Below are 14,843 nucleotides of genomic sequence, written 5' to 3' on the forward strand. Positions count from 1 at the left end.
GTTCTGGGGATGGAAAGTGCATTGATTTTACACTAAGGAGATCCTGTTGGTGTATTAGAGGCCATGCTTCATGGTGGGACATCGAGGGCCTCTACCTATAGGTGGCAATGGTGTGCTGCTCCATAGATGTTGCAGAACTACAACTCCCAGTCAAGACATAGTGGGAGTTGTGACAGGTGATCATTGCATTAGAGCAGTAACGGGGGAACCTTTGGCCCTCCAGCTGTTTAAAACTACCCAAAAATTCCCATCATGCCTGGACAGCCAAAGCTTTAGCATGATGGGAATTGTAGTTTAGCAACAGCTGGGGGTCAGACGTTTCCCCATCCCTGTATATAATAACGGGCGTATCTGTTATGGAGAAGCCATTATCTGCAGTGAAGGTGGAGACGCTGACATGTGACTGCCCTCTGTGCTTTAATGCTAACTCGTGCCTCGCTTTACATTGCAGAAACAGCAGAATTGCTGGGATTATGGCAAAGGTGCCCGTCGGGCTCTGGTACCTGAAGAGAATGGTGAAATCCATACACGAAAATCTACTTGGATAAGAAGAGTTTTTAACAATCCAGTCAATCCTCCTCTGATCGGACGTCTCCTCACTAGTGATACCTGATCTGACAGAGCCGCATGGATGCTGCTTAGTAGCCCAGTTCAGTTGTGATCTTGGGGTCCTCGCTAGAGATGAGCGAACTTGCCGGATTTCTGGTTCGTATGAACCAGAAATCTTGGCTTCTGATTCCCGCTGTCTGCTCCCTCCGTGCAGCGGGTGGATACAACATAAGGAACGCCTAGAAAACTGGTATACAGCCAATGGCTGTATCCCAGTTTTCTAGGCATTCCTTACGCTGCATCCACCCGCTGCACAGAGCCGGCAGACAGCGGGAATCAGAAGCCGAGATTTCTGGTTCATTCGAACCAGAAATCCGGCAAGTTCGCTCATCTTTAGTCCTTGCTTAAAGGAGATATCAGGATTAGAAAAATCTGGATTCTTGCAAAAACAGCGCCACCCCTGTCCTCAGGTTGTGTGTGGTATAACAACTCCATTTACTTCAATGGAACTGAGCTGCAATACCACACCCAAACTGAGGACAAGAGCTGTTTATGGGGGGGGGAGCGGCCATTTTTTCCTAAGCCTGGATTAACCCTCTCTGTGGTTACTTATGAGACGACCAGCTCTTTGTGTTCTGAGTTGAGGTTATAACAAAGTTGTAGGATGTTGATTGGGAGACCAGTTTTATGTTTTACAAGTTATATTATAGATATATATTTTGCTTTTGTACAGACATTAATGTTATTTATGTGTTGTGAATGGCGTTTGTTACCGAGAGACCTTTTGATTCGGAATGTTGTCTGTTTTTATGTTCTTTGTTCTGGTTTCTGTGTTTCTTAATAAAAATGTGTGTATTCTGGGTGATGTGTTTACTTGTTGTGTAACATACTGACATCATAATACAATACATGACATCACAGCTTACACTTACTTAGTTTAAGGCTATGTTCCCACACAGTATTTGTGCTCAGTATTTTTCAACCAAAACCAGGAGTGGATTGAGAACACCGGCTATGTTCACACACTGTTGAAATCGAGTGGATGGCCGCCATTTACAAATAACGTTATTCGAGCGTGTGTATATATATATATATATATTTTTTTTTTGTTTGCTCTTTTAGGGTGCGTTCACACCTACAGGATCCGCATCACATTTGATGGTGTGTTCAGTTATTTCAATGAAATCTGCTGCGGATCCGGTAAGTGTGAACGTACCCTTAGGCAGTATTTGATTACCTCTGTTCTATAACTTTTTTTTTTTTTACTTTTTTTTTTTTAAGGCTTATTTATTTTTTTTGTAATTTATGTTCCGTGTTGCTTTTTATGTGAATCAGACATTTGCTTTCACGTTTTACACATTAATAATATATCCGTATTCTGAGCATATAGAAGTTTTCTGCTTGAGGGAGTGTGATCATTACCATTTATCCATGTGGCCGTTATATAAGCTAAAGCTTCGGCTGCCCAGGCATGATGGGAATTGTAGTTCTGCAACAGCTGGAAGGCTGAAGGTTCCCCATCCATGAGGTAACTAGACACTGGGTGACGGCATGTCTCTAATGTCTCCTGATAGAATCAGTGATTAGCGTATTGTTAGGGCCCCCAGAGGATGACGGGTATACGGCTCATTCAGTGTTTCCTCCTGTACAGAGGTGCCCCGGCCCCCCAGATATTATGCACTGTAACTATATAGCATCTCCAGTCACCTGAGCTCTGCAGCAGCCTCTGTATACAGGACCATGGAGGGTCTCGCACCAGACTGGTCATACAGTGGTTGTATATACACGCCACATGCCAGAGCTTTATTAGGTGGGAATACCCTTAGGTCCTCACGTCCCTCCCTGTGATTCCGAGCAGATTTATTGCTGAAATCTCCTTTTTTTAACATCTCATTACCGGTGGCTGAAGAAGTTGGCTGCTGCCTGGATAACATGGATATGGCCATAGGCTATATATTGTACATGTCTTCCTGGACTCCTCAGGGCGGCATCCAACAACTTCAGCCACCGGTAATAAATTGCTGAGAGTGCAGGTGACTTTCAGCTGCCTCATCCTCAGAGGCCTGTGACTTGTGAGCCGGACTCTTGCAGTGACAGGCCGACCACTGGCTGCAACAGGACAGCACCGCGGCCAGTGATTGGCTGAGCCACCTATAACTTCAGAGACTGCTAAGAAGTTCCAGCAGCGGGGAGCAGGCAGCAGCTAGAAACCAAGAAAGCTAAGAACTACCAGTCCCAGAATGTCTTTATTATTGGACAGCCAGGGGAGTATAGCAGGATGCTAAGGCTGCAGTCAGGGTGTGTGACAGAGGACTACAACTCCCAGGATGCCAAGGCTGCAGATATGCTGGACACCACTAGGGGCTGCAGTCAGGGGAGTGTGACAGAGGACTACAACTCCCAGGATGCCAAGGCTGCAGATATGCTGGACACCAGGAGGGGCTGCAGTCAGGGGAGTGTGACAGAGAGGACTACAACTCCCAGGATGCCAAGGCTGCAGATATGCTGGACACCAGGAGGGGCTGCAGTCAGGGGAGTGTGACAGAGAGGACTACAACTCCCAGAATGCCAAGGCTGTAGATATGCTGGATCTCAGGAAGAGCTGCAGTCAGGGAGTGTGACAGAGAGGACTACAACTCCCATGATGCCAAGGCTGCAGATATGCTGGACACCAAGAGGGGCTGCAGTCAGGGAGTGACAGAGAGGACTACAACTCCCAGAATGCCAAGGCTGCAGGTATGCTGGACACCAGGAGGGGCTGCAGTCACGGAGTGTGACGGAGGGGACTACAACTCCCAGGATGCCAAGGCTGCAGATATGCTGGACACCAGGAGGGGCTGCAGTCACGGAGTGTGACGGAGGGGACTACAACTCCCAGGATGCCAAGGCTGCAGATATGCTGGACACCAGGAGGGGCTGCAGTCACGGAGTGTGACAGAGGACTACAACTCCCAGGATGCCAAGGCTGCAGATATGCTGGACACCAGGAGGGGCTGCAGTCACAGAGTGTGACGGAGGGGACTACAACTCCCAGGATGCCAAGGCTGCAGATATGCTGGACACCAGGAGGGGCTGCAGTCAAGGAGTGTGACGGAGGGGACTACAACTCCCAGGATGCCAAGGCTGCAGATATGCTGGACACCAGGAGGGGCTGCAGTCAGGGAGTGTGACAGAGGACTACAACTCCCAGAATGCCAAGGCTGCAGATATGCTGGACACCAGTAGGGGCTGCAGTCAGGGGAGTGTGACAAAGGACTACAACTCCCAGGATGCCAAGGCTGCAGATATGCTGGACACCAGTAGGGGCTGCAGTCAGGGGAGTGTGACAGAGAGGACTACAACTCCAAGGATGCCAAGGCTGCAGGTATGCTGGACACCAGGAGGGGCTGCAGTCAGGGCGTGAGACAGGGGGACTATAACTCCCAGGATGCCAAGGCTGCAGATAAGCTGGACACCAGGAGGGGCTGCAGTCAGGGCGTGTGACAGAGAGGACTACAACTCCCAGAATGCCAAGGCTGCAGATAAGCTGGACACCAGGAGGGGCTGCAGTCAGGGAGTGTGACAGAGGACTACAACTCCCAGGATGCCAAGGCTGCAGATATGCTGGACACCAGGAGGGGCTGCAGTCAGGGCGTGAGACAGGGGGACTATAACTCCCAGGATGTCAAGGCTGTAGATAAGCTGGACACCAGGAGGGGCTGCAGTCAGGGAGTGTGACAGAGGACTACAACTCCCAGAATGCCAAGGCTGCAGATAAGCTGGACACCAGGAGGGGCTGCAGTCAGGGAGTGTGACAGAGGACTACAACTCCCAGAATGCCAAGGCTGCAGATAAGCTGGACACCAGGAGGGGCTGCAGTCAGGGGAGTGTGAGAGAGGACTACAACTCCCAGAATGCCAAGGCTGCAGCTACGACTTTATTAGCTTTTATTATATATAACATAAGAGGACTACAAGTCCCAGGATGTCATCTGTAGATGTTACTTTCTATATTATATAACATAAGAACTACAAGTCCCAGAATGCCAAGGCTGCAGCTTTCTATCCGCGCACGTGACTAATCACATGGCCGTGACGTCACCCGCTGCTCCGGTCTCCTATACCCCGGCCCCCGTGCACTGCTGTACGACCTGCGGTCCCCGATGCTGTGGTTCGGTTTCGGGTTCAGCGGGTTCGGGCAGCTCGGGGCGGGGGCAGAGATCACCCGGAACCTCCCGCAGCCCGTACAGAGCCGAGCGGCGGACACGGAGGAGAGGAGAGTGCGCAGAGCGGTGCCGTCCTGGAGCTATACCGCCCTCGTCACAGGTGCGCCACCTAGTGGTCACAAGTGGTTATAGCGCTATAGAGGAAGACTCCCCCCGTCACTATAGAGTCCCTTTATAGTATATAGACCATTCCCCTAGTCCTGCATCTCATCATATGCCTTCTAGTAAATTAAATGCTATTTCTTTTAGCCTAGATCAGAGGCCACCAACACCTACTACAACTCCCATCATGCACTGACACCATTTGCACCAGCTGTCTGTCACACGCCATACATCTGGTGGTGGTCATACCCGGTATTACATGTTGAAGCAGCTCAGTCTAATGCACCTGAGTTGGATTCAGCTGCAATACCAGTCACAGCCACTTACAATAGTATGGCGCTGCGCTTTGCTCCCCACATACATCAATGTGTGCTCTGTGTGCTGGGGGAAGCTGATAACATTATGGAGCAGTGCATTGTGAGCCGTAACCCAGGGATCTGTGTGATCTACAGATGAGGGGTCGCTCCTGCTCTCCGGATGCATCGCTGGGAGTCCGCAGCAGTTTGTCCGTTTCCCGGCTCTGGGATGTCGCGATGTTCTGCCGTCAGAGAAATATCTTATTGTCCTAATGAAAGATGGTGCAGAATGCTGGGACGTCGCCGGCCTGGACTGTGAGGGGGCGCTGCCACAACCCATGTGGAAGAAGCAGCTGGCTGAAGGACACCATGCTGGTACACACAGGACCATGTACAGTGTAGTTATTGTCCTCGTATATATATCTTATATATTTGTGTGTTGTAGGGTTCCCCCTGGTGGCTGAAGGCTATGTGTTACCGCAGCCCCCCTTCTTCAGGGAGCTGCCCCCCACTCTGCAGGCTCAGAAGATGGCGCTGGGGACAGAGCACGCTGTGATGCTGACATATGCTGGGGCACTGCTGACTTGGGGATCAGGAAGGTACGGACCGGGGACGTCGCCTATCACAGATAACGGCCAGGGAGGAGGAAGCTTTATGGGTTTCTTACATGGAGTCTCTGATTGTCAGACACGGGCAGCTGGGACACGGAGATGTGGAAGACGCAGCAGAACCGCGGATAGTGGAAGCTCTGCATGGTGTGGCTATGAGGGAGGTGGCAGCCGGAGGATGGCACAGCGGAGCTGTCAGTGGTAAGCCGCACCTGGGAAACAGGACTAAACCAATCCCAGACAGAGTCAGCTGTAATACAGAGCCAGCAGCCGCCATGTATAGAGTGCACTCTCCATATAGCACATAGATCTACAAGCAGGGCCGGCGTCAGCAAAGGGCTTATCCGGGCACGTGCCGGGGCCCACAGCGCCTCTAGGGGCCCAGACAGGGAGAAGGGCCCAGTAATGTAATATTCAGCCTGCTTGTTGTACAGCAATGTGGGCACTGAACATCAGAGGACAGAGAAGAAGCCGAACCTGTCAGCCTCATGTACAGAGAGAGGGAAGAAGGACCTGATCACATGACCCTCAGGTCCTCAATATTACCATGTGGAGCTGTAAGTGCTGCATGTGTGTGTGTCAGTCAGTAATATGTGTGTCATTCAGTAAGTAATGTGTGGTGTGTGTCAGTGTCTGTCAGTAATGTGTGTGCGTCATTCACTAATATGTGGTGTGTGTGTGTCAGTGTCTGTCAGTAATGCGTGGTATTTGTGTCAGTGTCGGTCAGTAATGTGTGGTATTTGTGTCAGTGTCTGTCAATAATATGTGGTATGTGTGTTGGTCTGTCAGTAATTTGTGTGTGTCAGTGTCAGTAATGTGTGGTATGTGTGTTTGTGTGTCAGTGTGTCAGTAATGTGTGTGTGTCAGTCAGTAATGTGTGGTATGTCTGTGTGTCTGTCAGTAATTTGTGTGTCTGTCTGTCAGTAATGTGTGGTATGTGTGTGTGTGTGTGTGTGTGTGTCAGTAATTTGTGTGTCAGTGTGTCAGTACTGTGTCTGTCTGTCAGTAATGTGTGGTATGTGTGTGTGTGTCAGTAATTTGTGTGTCAGTGTCTCAGTAATGTTTGTGTGTGTGTGTCAGTGACTGTATCAGTCAGTAGTGTGTGTGTTTGTGTATGTTAGTGGTGTCTCAAGTGATTGTGCTTAGTGGATGGATGAGGGGCCAGCAAAATCCTGGAGCCGGCCCTGTCTACAAGCATACATTATCTTTCTGTGCTTTGGGGGGCGCTAGCTGCCATGTGGTCCTTTACCGCCGCATCCGGTGGCCCCTTACTCTCTATATATAGATAGATAAATAACTTTCTTATTTCAGTGATTTTAATGACTAACAGGCTTCCATCCTCTCCTCACCTAGAGAGCGGAGACCTGTACTGCTGGGGGTGGAATGAGTCCGGACAGCTGGGACTTCCCTCCAAGTCTGTACAACAAGAAGGTGAGGTGACATGTGATGTCCGCCCCGCGCTCACCTCTGACCGCCGCACCTCGTGCACCTCTGACTTCTCCATGTTTGCAGGAGTTTCCGCTGAAGCACGATCCACCGGATGTGATGATGGAGACAGCGACTACATCGCCATTCAGGCTTTCCCGGCTTTGATTGATTTACCGCAAGAAAAGGAAGCAGCTATAGTCAGCTGTGGATCCCGCCATACTGCCGCTGTGACCCGTAAGAGCCGCTCCGTGTAGATAGGGGTGTGAGGCTGCAGACAGTGTATACATGTATTATACATGTTCCGGGGTCTGATAAGACCATAAACCTTGTCCTGTTTTGTCTGACAGGTTGCGGTGAGCTGTACACCTGGGGATGGGGTAAGGATATATCTCATTTATTATATATATATATATATATATATATATATATATATATATATATATACACCATGTGCCATGTTAACCTACCCTAAGGGGACCTGTCATTGGGTTTACTCACCCGATTGGCGTGCAGACGGTGCTGCTGCCCGAAGTTCCTGGAAGGATTTGATCACACGGGGTTGGTTCCATGCATGAAGCCTATTTAATAAGATATAGGAACCAATTCTCCAGCTGCACTTCTATCAAAAAAATCTCAAGACTTCCAGTACTTATCAGCTGATGTATGTCCTGCAGGAAGTGGTGTATACTTTCCAGTCTGGAGAGCAGGAGAGGTTTTCTATGGGGATTTGCTGCTGCTCTGGACAGTTCCTGACATGGACAGAGGTGGCAGCAGAGAGCACTGTCAGACTGTAGAGAATTCACCACTTCCTGCAGGACATACAGCAGCTGATAAGTACGAGAAGTGTTGAGAATTTTTAATAGAAGTAAATTACAAATCTCTGGCACTTTCTGGCACCAGTTGATTTGAAAGAAAAAAAAATGGTTTAATGGGGAGGAGACATAAGGATTGAAGCACAGAAAAGGTGAATGTTGTACATGAAGCAGCGGTGTCTGACACTGTAAATAGAAGGATGTGAGGCGGTGATGTATATAGAGGGATATGAGGTATATGGGGGGGCCATGTGAGATGCTGTGGGGGAGGGGGTCATATCATTGTGTAATATCGCTATCTCCTTGTCTTCTCTAGGGAAGTACGGTCAGCTCGGCCATGGTGACTCCAGGACTCTGGATCAGCCAAAGCGGGTGGAATTTTTCCCCCAGAATAACTTGTGTGTGAAGGATGTGACGTGTGGACACTGGAATACATACATCATGTGTGTCCCGGGAGATCAATAAATTATTTCCTATATTTCTGTGTTGAACAACTCTGAGGTATACACAAGATATAAGGAGGTGTAGGGTTGCAGTATGGCGGAGATGTGAGCCACTCATTCACTGACACCACATTATAGGTGCACAGGTCTAATGTAATATATTCATCTTATGGGCTTCATTATTCATGTTTTTACAGTCCAGTCCCAGTCCAGTAACTGAGAACTCTATAGTAGTGTACTGTATAACTCTCCCGGCATCAGTAACCCCTTCTCTCCCACATGTCATCTATGGTAGTGTACTGTATAACTCTCCCGGCATCAGTAACCCCTTCTCTCCCACATGTCATCTATAGTAGTGTACTGTATACATCTCCAGGCATCAGTAACCCCTTCTCTCCCACGTCACCTATAGTAGTGTACTGTATAACTCTCCCGGCATCAGTAACCCCTTCTCTCCCACATGTCATCTATAGTAGTGTACTGTATAACTCTCCAGACATCAGTATCCCCTTCTCTCCCACATGTCATCTATAGTAGTGTACTGTATAACTCTCCCAGCATCAGTAACCCCTTCTCTCCCCCACATGTCACCTATAGTAATGTACTGTATAACTCTCCCGGCATCAGTAACCCCTTCTCCCCCACGTCATCTATGGTAATGTACTGTATAACTCTCCCGGCATCAGTAACCCCTTCTCTCCCACATGTCATCTATAGTAGTGTACTGTATAACTCCCCATACATCAGTAACCCCTTCTCCCCCACATGTCATCTATAGTAGTGTACTGTATAACTCTCCAGGCATCAGTAACCCCTTCTCCCCACATGTCATCTAAAGTAGTGTACTGTATAACTCCCCATTAGTGATGAGCTAGTACTAAAATGCTCATTACTCGAAACGAATATCTCCCGATACTCGAGTGCTCGTTACGAGTAACAAACCCCATTGAAGTCAATGGGAGACTCGAGCATTTTTGCAGGGGACTCAGGTTCGGTAGAGGGAAGGTCGTGTGAAAACCTGTCAACCTCAGAAATTGATGGAAACACAACGGAAATGGACAGGAAACAGCAGGGGCAGCATGTATGCATGCCTCTGAGGCTGCCTAATGGTACCATTATGCCTTATTCTGTGCAACAGCCTGGTTAAAACAGAGATAGGCATATGGACCACCCAAAAACTCAGCCTGACACAGCATGGCAGTGAGAACACAGGGAACCATTAAAACAGAGGTAGCATATCATGAACCACCCAAAAATTCAGCCTAACACAGCATGGCGGTGAGGACCGAGTGAACAAGGTAGAAGCGGTAGCCAGTCAGCCTCCCCAAAATTATACCAGACCTAGCATGGCAGTGAGCACACAGAGAACCATTAAAAGTGAGTGAGAAAGAAAGTGAGCCTCCCAAAAATTAGGCCAGACACAGCATGGCATTCAGCACACAGAGAACCATTACAAGTGAGTGAGGAAGCTAGTGAGGCTCCCCAAAACTAGGCCAGAAACTGCAGGGCCTTGAACACACAGAGAACCATTACAAGTGAGTGAAGAATCAAGTGAGCCCACCCAAAAATTGGAGTGAGTCCAGGGGCTGGGATATGTAGTGGACATGAACGCGGGTGGTGACAGCTTACTGGCTAGGCCTGCTGTCAGTCACCACTCACCATCAAGAGTAGACTTGATGCCTCTCGACCGGGGGTGGTGAGGCCACGGCTAGACAAAAAAATAAAATAGAACAGCTGGCCGAATGGCGGGGGCGCGATCGGCGGGCCACGGCAACCATTCCCGCTCCTCCGCAGACGTAGTGTGACGGGTGGTGACAGCTTACTGGCTAGGCCTGCTGTCAGTCACCACTCACCATCAAGAGTAGACTTGATGCCTCTCGACTGGGGGTGGTGAGGCCACGGCTAGACAAAAAAATAAAATAAAACAGCTGGCCGATTGGCGTGGCGCGATCGGCGGGCCCCGGCAACCATTCCCGCTCCTCCGCAGACGTAGTGTGACGTCAGAGCATGGCAGTGAGGACACAGAGAACCATTAGAAGTGAGTGAGGAAGCAATTGAGCCTCCCAATAGTTAGGCCAGACCCTGCATGGCGGAAGAAGACTTGGCAGTTGGCTGAGAATTGGAGGAGGAGAGGAGATACCAAGAATCTTCATGTTCAGCTGCTTTCCCCGGGTGGACAGTTGGATTCAGGTGAAATCCAGGCTTTGTTCATTTTTATAAACGTCAGCCTGTCAGCGGACAGGCGGGTGCGCTTATCAGTGATTATGGCACCAGCTGCACTGAAGACCCGCTCTGACAACACGCTAGCAGGCCAGCACCTCCAAGGCGTAAAGCACCAGTTGGGGCCACGTATCCAGCTTTGAAACCCAGTAGTTGTAGGTAGCAGAGTGATCGTGAAGGACGGTGGTATGGTCAGCTAGGTACTCTCTCACCATCTTCCTGAAGGCTTCTCCCCTACTCTGTCTAGACTGGGGACGGTTGACATAGTCTTGCTGGGGTGCCATGAAACTGTCAAAGGCCTTGGAGAGTGTTCCCCTGCCCCTTGACAAGCTGCCTACTCCACCACTCCTCTCCCCCGCTCCTCTGGCCCACAGAACTACGTCCTCTGGCGCTGGTGTCAGATGGAAAGTACATTTTCAGCTTCTGCACCAGGGCCTGTTGATATTGATTCACTCTCAGCTGGGTTCACACTAGGTATATTTCAGTCAGTATTGTGGTCCTCATATTGCAACCAAAATCAGGAGTGGATTGAAAACACAGAAAGGATCTGTTCACACAATGTTGAAATTGAGTGGATGGCTGCCGTTTAATGGCAAATATTTGCTGTTATTTTAAAACAACGGCTGTTATATTGAAATAATGGCCGTTATTTACTGTTATATGGCGGCCATCCACTCAATTTCAACATTGTGTTAACAGATCCTTTCTGTGTTTTTAATCCACTCCTGGTTTTGGTTGCAATATGAGGACCACAATACTGACTGAAATATATGTAGTGTGAACCCAGCCTCATACTGCGTTCCTCGGCAGGAATGAGAGTGGGAAAGTTCTGTTTGTACCGAGGGTCTAGGAGGGTGAACACCCAGTAATCTGTGTTGTCAAAAAAAAATTTAACCCGAGGGTCACGGGAAAGACAGCCTAACATAAAGTCAGCCATGTGCGCCAGGGTCCCAACACACAAGAACTCCCTCTCCTGACTAGCTTCAATTTCCTCCTCCTCCACCAATTCATCCTCTTCAGGCCATACACGCTCAAGTAAGGATCGAGCATGGGTACCCTCTTCAGTGGCGGCACCAGTCTGCTCCTCTTCCTCCTCTTCTTCATCCTCCTCATCCTCTACTCGGTGTTGAGAAACTGACATCAGGGTGGTCTGGCTATCTAGCGGCGGCTGTTCTTCACCCGTCTCCTAAAACAAAGGCAAAGTGTCAGACTTCAGGCTGAGCAGGGAGGTTTGAAGCAGACACAGCAGCGGGATGGTGAGGCTCATGATGGCGTCATGTCCGCTGACCATCTGGGCCCAGTACCTGACAGATAGCAGACATCCACATCCATTCCTCATTGTAGATTTGAGGTAGCTGACTGACCTGACTACCGCTTCGCACCAAGGTTGACATCTGGCATTCCACAATGGCTCTGCGTTGCTGGTAAACCCTGGCTACCATCTGGAAGCTGGCATTCCACCTCTTGGGCACGTCGCACAGCAGTCTGTGAGCCGGCAGTTGCAAGCGCCTTTGCACTGCCCTAAGGGTGGCAGCATCCGTGGTTGACTTGCGGAAATGCGCACAGATGCGCTGCACCTTGGTGGGCAAGTCAGCCAAATTGGGGTAGGTCTTAAGAAACCGCTGCACCACTAGTTTGAACATGTGGGCCAGGCATGGTACATGTGTGAGGCTGCCGAGTTGCAGAGCCGCCACCAGGTTTCGCCCGTTGTCACACACAACCATGCCTGGTTTGAGGCTCCCTGGCGTGAGCCAAAAATCTGACTGTGCCGTGATGCCCTGCAACCGCTCCTGGGCCATGTGCCTCTTGTCGCCTAAGCTCAGCAGTTTCAACACCGCCTGTTGGCGCTTACCCACCGCACTGCTGATGCTACAAGATGGAGACTACGTGCTCGTGGAGGGTAATAGAGAGGAGGAGGAGAAAGAGGTGTACAACTCATGAGAGACCGCGACCGAGGTAGGCCCCGCAATCCTCTGTGTGGGCAGCACATGAGCGGAACCAGGGTCAGACTCTGTCCCAGCCTCCACCAAGTTGAACCAATGTGCCGTCAGGGAGATATAGTGTCCCTGCCCGCCAGCACTTGTCCCTGTGTCCGTGGTTAGTTGGACCTTGACGCTGATCGCGTTGGTCAGGGCACGGATGTTATCCGACACGTGCTGGTGTAGGGCTGGGACGGCACAACGTGAAAAGTAGTGGTGGCTGGGGACAGAGTACTGAGGGGCAGCCACCGCCATAAGGTTCCTAAAAGCATCTGTCTCTACCAGCCGATAGGGCAGCATCTCCAAGTTTAGCAGTTTGCCTATGTGCACATTTAGGGCTTGTGCATGCGGGTGAGTGGCAGTGTATTTGCGCTTCCGTGCAAATGTCTGCTGCAGGGACAGTTGAACGCTGCGCTTAGACACCTTGCTGGAGAGTGTGAAGCATAGTGGAGGTGAAGGGGTGCGTGTAGGGTGGGAGGCGGGACTGACAGAGCCAGCACGTGACACAGGGGAAGGAGCAGGGGTGCCACTTGCAGTCACTGAACGCCCTTGGTTCCACTGAGTGGGGTGTTTAGCACTCATATGCCTGCGCATGCTGGTAGTGGTGGTTCCCCTGCTGATCCTGGCGTGGCACACGTTGCACACTACAGTTTAAAAAACCTCCAGACTTGGGAACATCTAGCCCTGGCCACGGGAGTTTGACTCCGTGAAACAGTTGCTGATCTACCTGCTCTACCCCTGCTTCTCCCTCTACCCACCCCTCTTCCTCTTCCAACCGGTCCTGCGGGTGAACTTGCCTCCCCCTCAGAAGCACGGTCTTCACTAGGCTTATCCACCCAGCTCGGGTCAGTCACCTCACTCTCTTTCTCACTTTGAGTTTTATCCATGACAACAACCTCACTGTCTGACCAGATCTCATCGTCGTCATCATCAGACACCTTTCCCAACCCCCACTGACTGCGTGAGCTGCATAGTTTGGGCATCGGGACAGATCGACTGCTCCGGTTGCTGTGACTCAGGGAAGGGTCCAGAAAAGAGTTCCTGGGAGCATGGTGGTGGATCTGAATCCCTTCTTTCCCTGGAGGGGCCAGGCTGTGGGGAAGGAGGCTGAGCTGCTGGAGCAAGGGTTCCACTCCCTTGGGTAGCGTGGGTGGACTGCATGGAAGACTGGGTGGTGGATAAGTTACTGGACACATCCGCTATGTGATCACCTGTTCACACTGCTGCGGTTTCAATAACGGTCTACAATGAGACCCTGTAAGTTGGTCAAAGAAGCTAGGGAGTGCACGTCTGCGGTGTGCCACTGCTACCTCCTCAACAGGTGCTGCTGTGTAACCCTGCCCTGAAACACGGCCTCCAGCAACCACATCACTTGGAACCCCACAGCCTCATCCTCGACCCTTACCCCTGGGGTTCACCATTTTATGGACACTGCACAGTATGGAACTGAGATAGGCCTTGCGTATGAAATACAGAAATCAGGAAAAATACTTGGAGTACCCACTGGTTTGGTGGGGCTGGAAGGTACAATCTGTTATTGGCGTGAACTAGACACACTCTGACACCCCCTTCAAAATCAGCACAGCAGTGAAGTAGTTGTATGCAGGATGTACTATAAATCCCAGCAATACCATGTAGTGCCCACAAGTTTATGGGGGGGGCTGGACGGTTAAATCTGTTATTGACATGAACTATGCACACTATGACACCTCCTTCAACATCAGCAGTGAAGTAGTTGTATGCAGGATGTACTATAAATCCCAGCAATACCGTGTAATATAGCTGCACCACCAGCCCCAAAATCAAAAAGGTGTACACTGAGCACTTCTTAGGGGTGTGTATGCAACACCTAATGTCCCCTTTCTGCCAGCAGCCGGTCACCACAGTGTGCTGCTTAAATAGCGGTAGCAGCACTGCAACTCCCAGCCAGCAGTCTGTAGTAATAGTATTAAAAAAGCTTTTGTTTGTATTGCTAGTATATACCCTGCCTACTGGAACGTTAAATCCTACACTGACACTCTCCCTGACCAGCAGCAGCTCTGTCCCTGATCTCTCACAGCATGCGTCTGAAGCGAGCACTGCCGGCTGCGCGTTTTATATGGCAGGGTCATCTGATCTGGCCAACCAATCGCTGCTATCGACATGTATGGGTCCCACGTCATCGCAGGATGTACCAAAGATTCTCCTGCATGTTTATTGGCT

The 14,843-nt window shown here is 50.2% G+C and overlaps 2 protein-coding genes across 7 annotated transcripts in view; both read left to right on the plus strand.

The window, feature by feature from the left end:
- Positions 1 to 708, plus strand: part of KNL1 (kinetochore scaffold 1) — a 30,317-nt gene extending 29,609 nt beyond the window's left edge. For all 5 annotated transcript variants that reach the window (XM_069950172.1, XM_069950176.1, XM_069950177.1 and 2 more), the window contains exon 26: positions 452 to 708. In XM_069950172.1, the coding sequence (XP_069806273.1) occupies positions 452 to 548 (97 nt within the window). In that variant the 3' untranslated portion in view covers positions 549 to 708. The remainder of the gene's footprint in view (positions 1 to 451) is intronic.
- Positions 709 to 4,606: 3,898 nt separating this feature from the next.
- RCCD1 (RCC1 domain containing 1) lies at positions 4,607 to 8,477 on the plus strand. 2 transcript variants are annotated; one of them, XM_069950052.1, is made up of 8 exons: positions 4,607 to 4,853; positions 5,308 to 5,526; positions 5,597 to 5,750; positions 5,839 to 5,960; positions 7,113 to 7,190; positions 7,272 to 7,421; positions 7,535 to 7,564; positions 8,316 to 8,477. In XM_069950052.1, the coding sequence occupies exons 1-8, from the start codon at positions 4,691 to 4,693 to the stop codon at positions 8,462 to 8,464; spliced, it is 1,065 nt and encodes a 354-aa protein (XP_069806153.1). In that variant the 5' UTR covers positions 4,607 to 4,690; the 3' UTR covers positions 8,465 to 8,477. The 2 variants fall into 2 exon arrangements, with proteins under 2 accessions (XP_069806153.1, XP_069806152.1); XM_069950051.1 differs by having other exon boundaries at positions 7,113 to 7,421.
- Positions 8,478 to 14,843: the final 6,366 nt, after the last annotated feature.

Source organism: Dendropsophus ebraccatus, chromosome 13 (genome assembly GCF_027789765.1).
Source record: "Dendropsophus ebraccatus isolate aDenEbr1 chromosome 13, aDenEbr1.pat, whole genome shotgun sequence".
Lineage (NCBI taxonomy): Eukaryota > Metazoa > Chordata > Amphibia > Anura > Hylidae > Dendropsophus > Dendropsophus ebraccatus.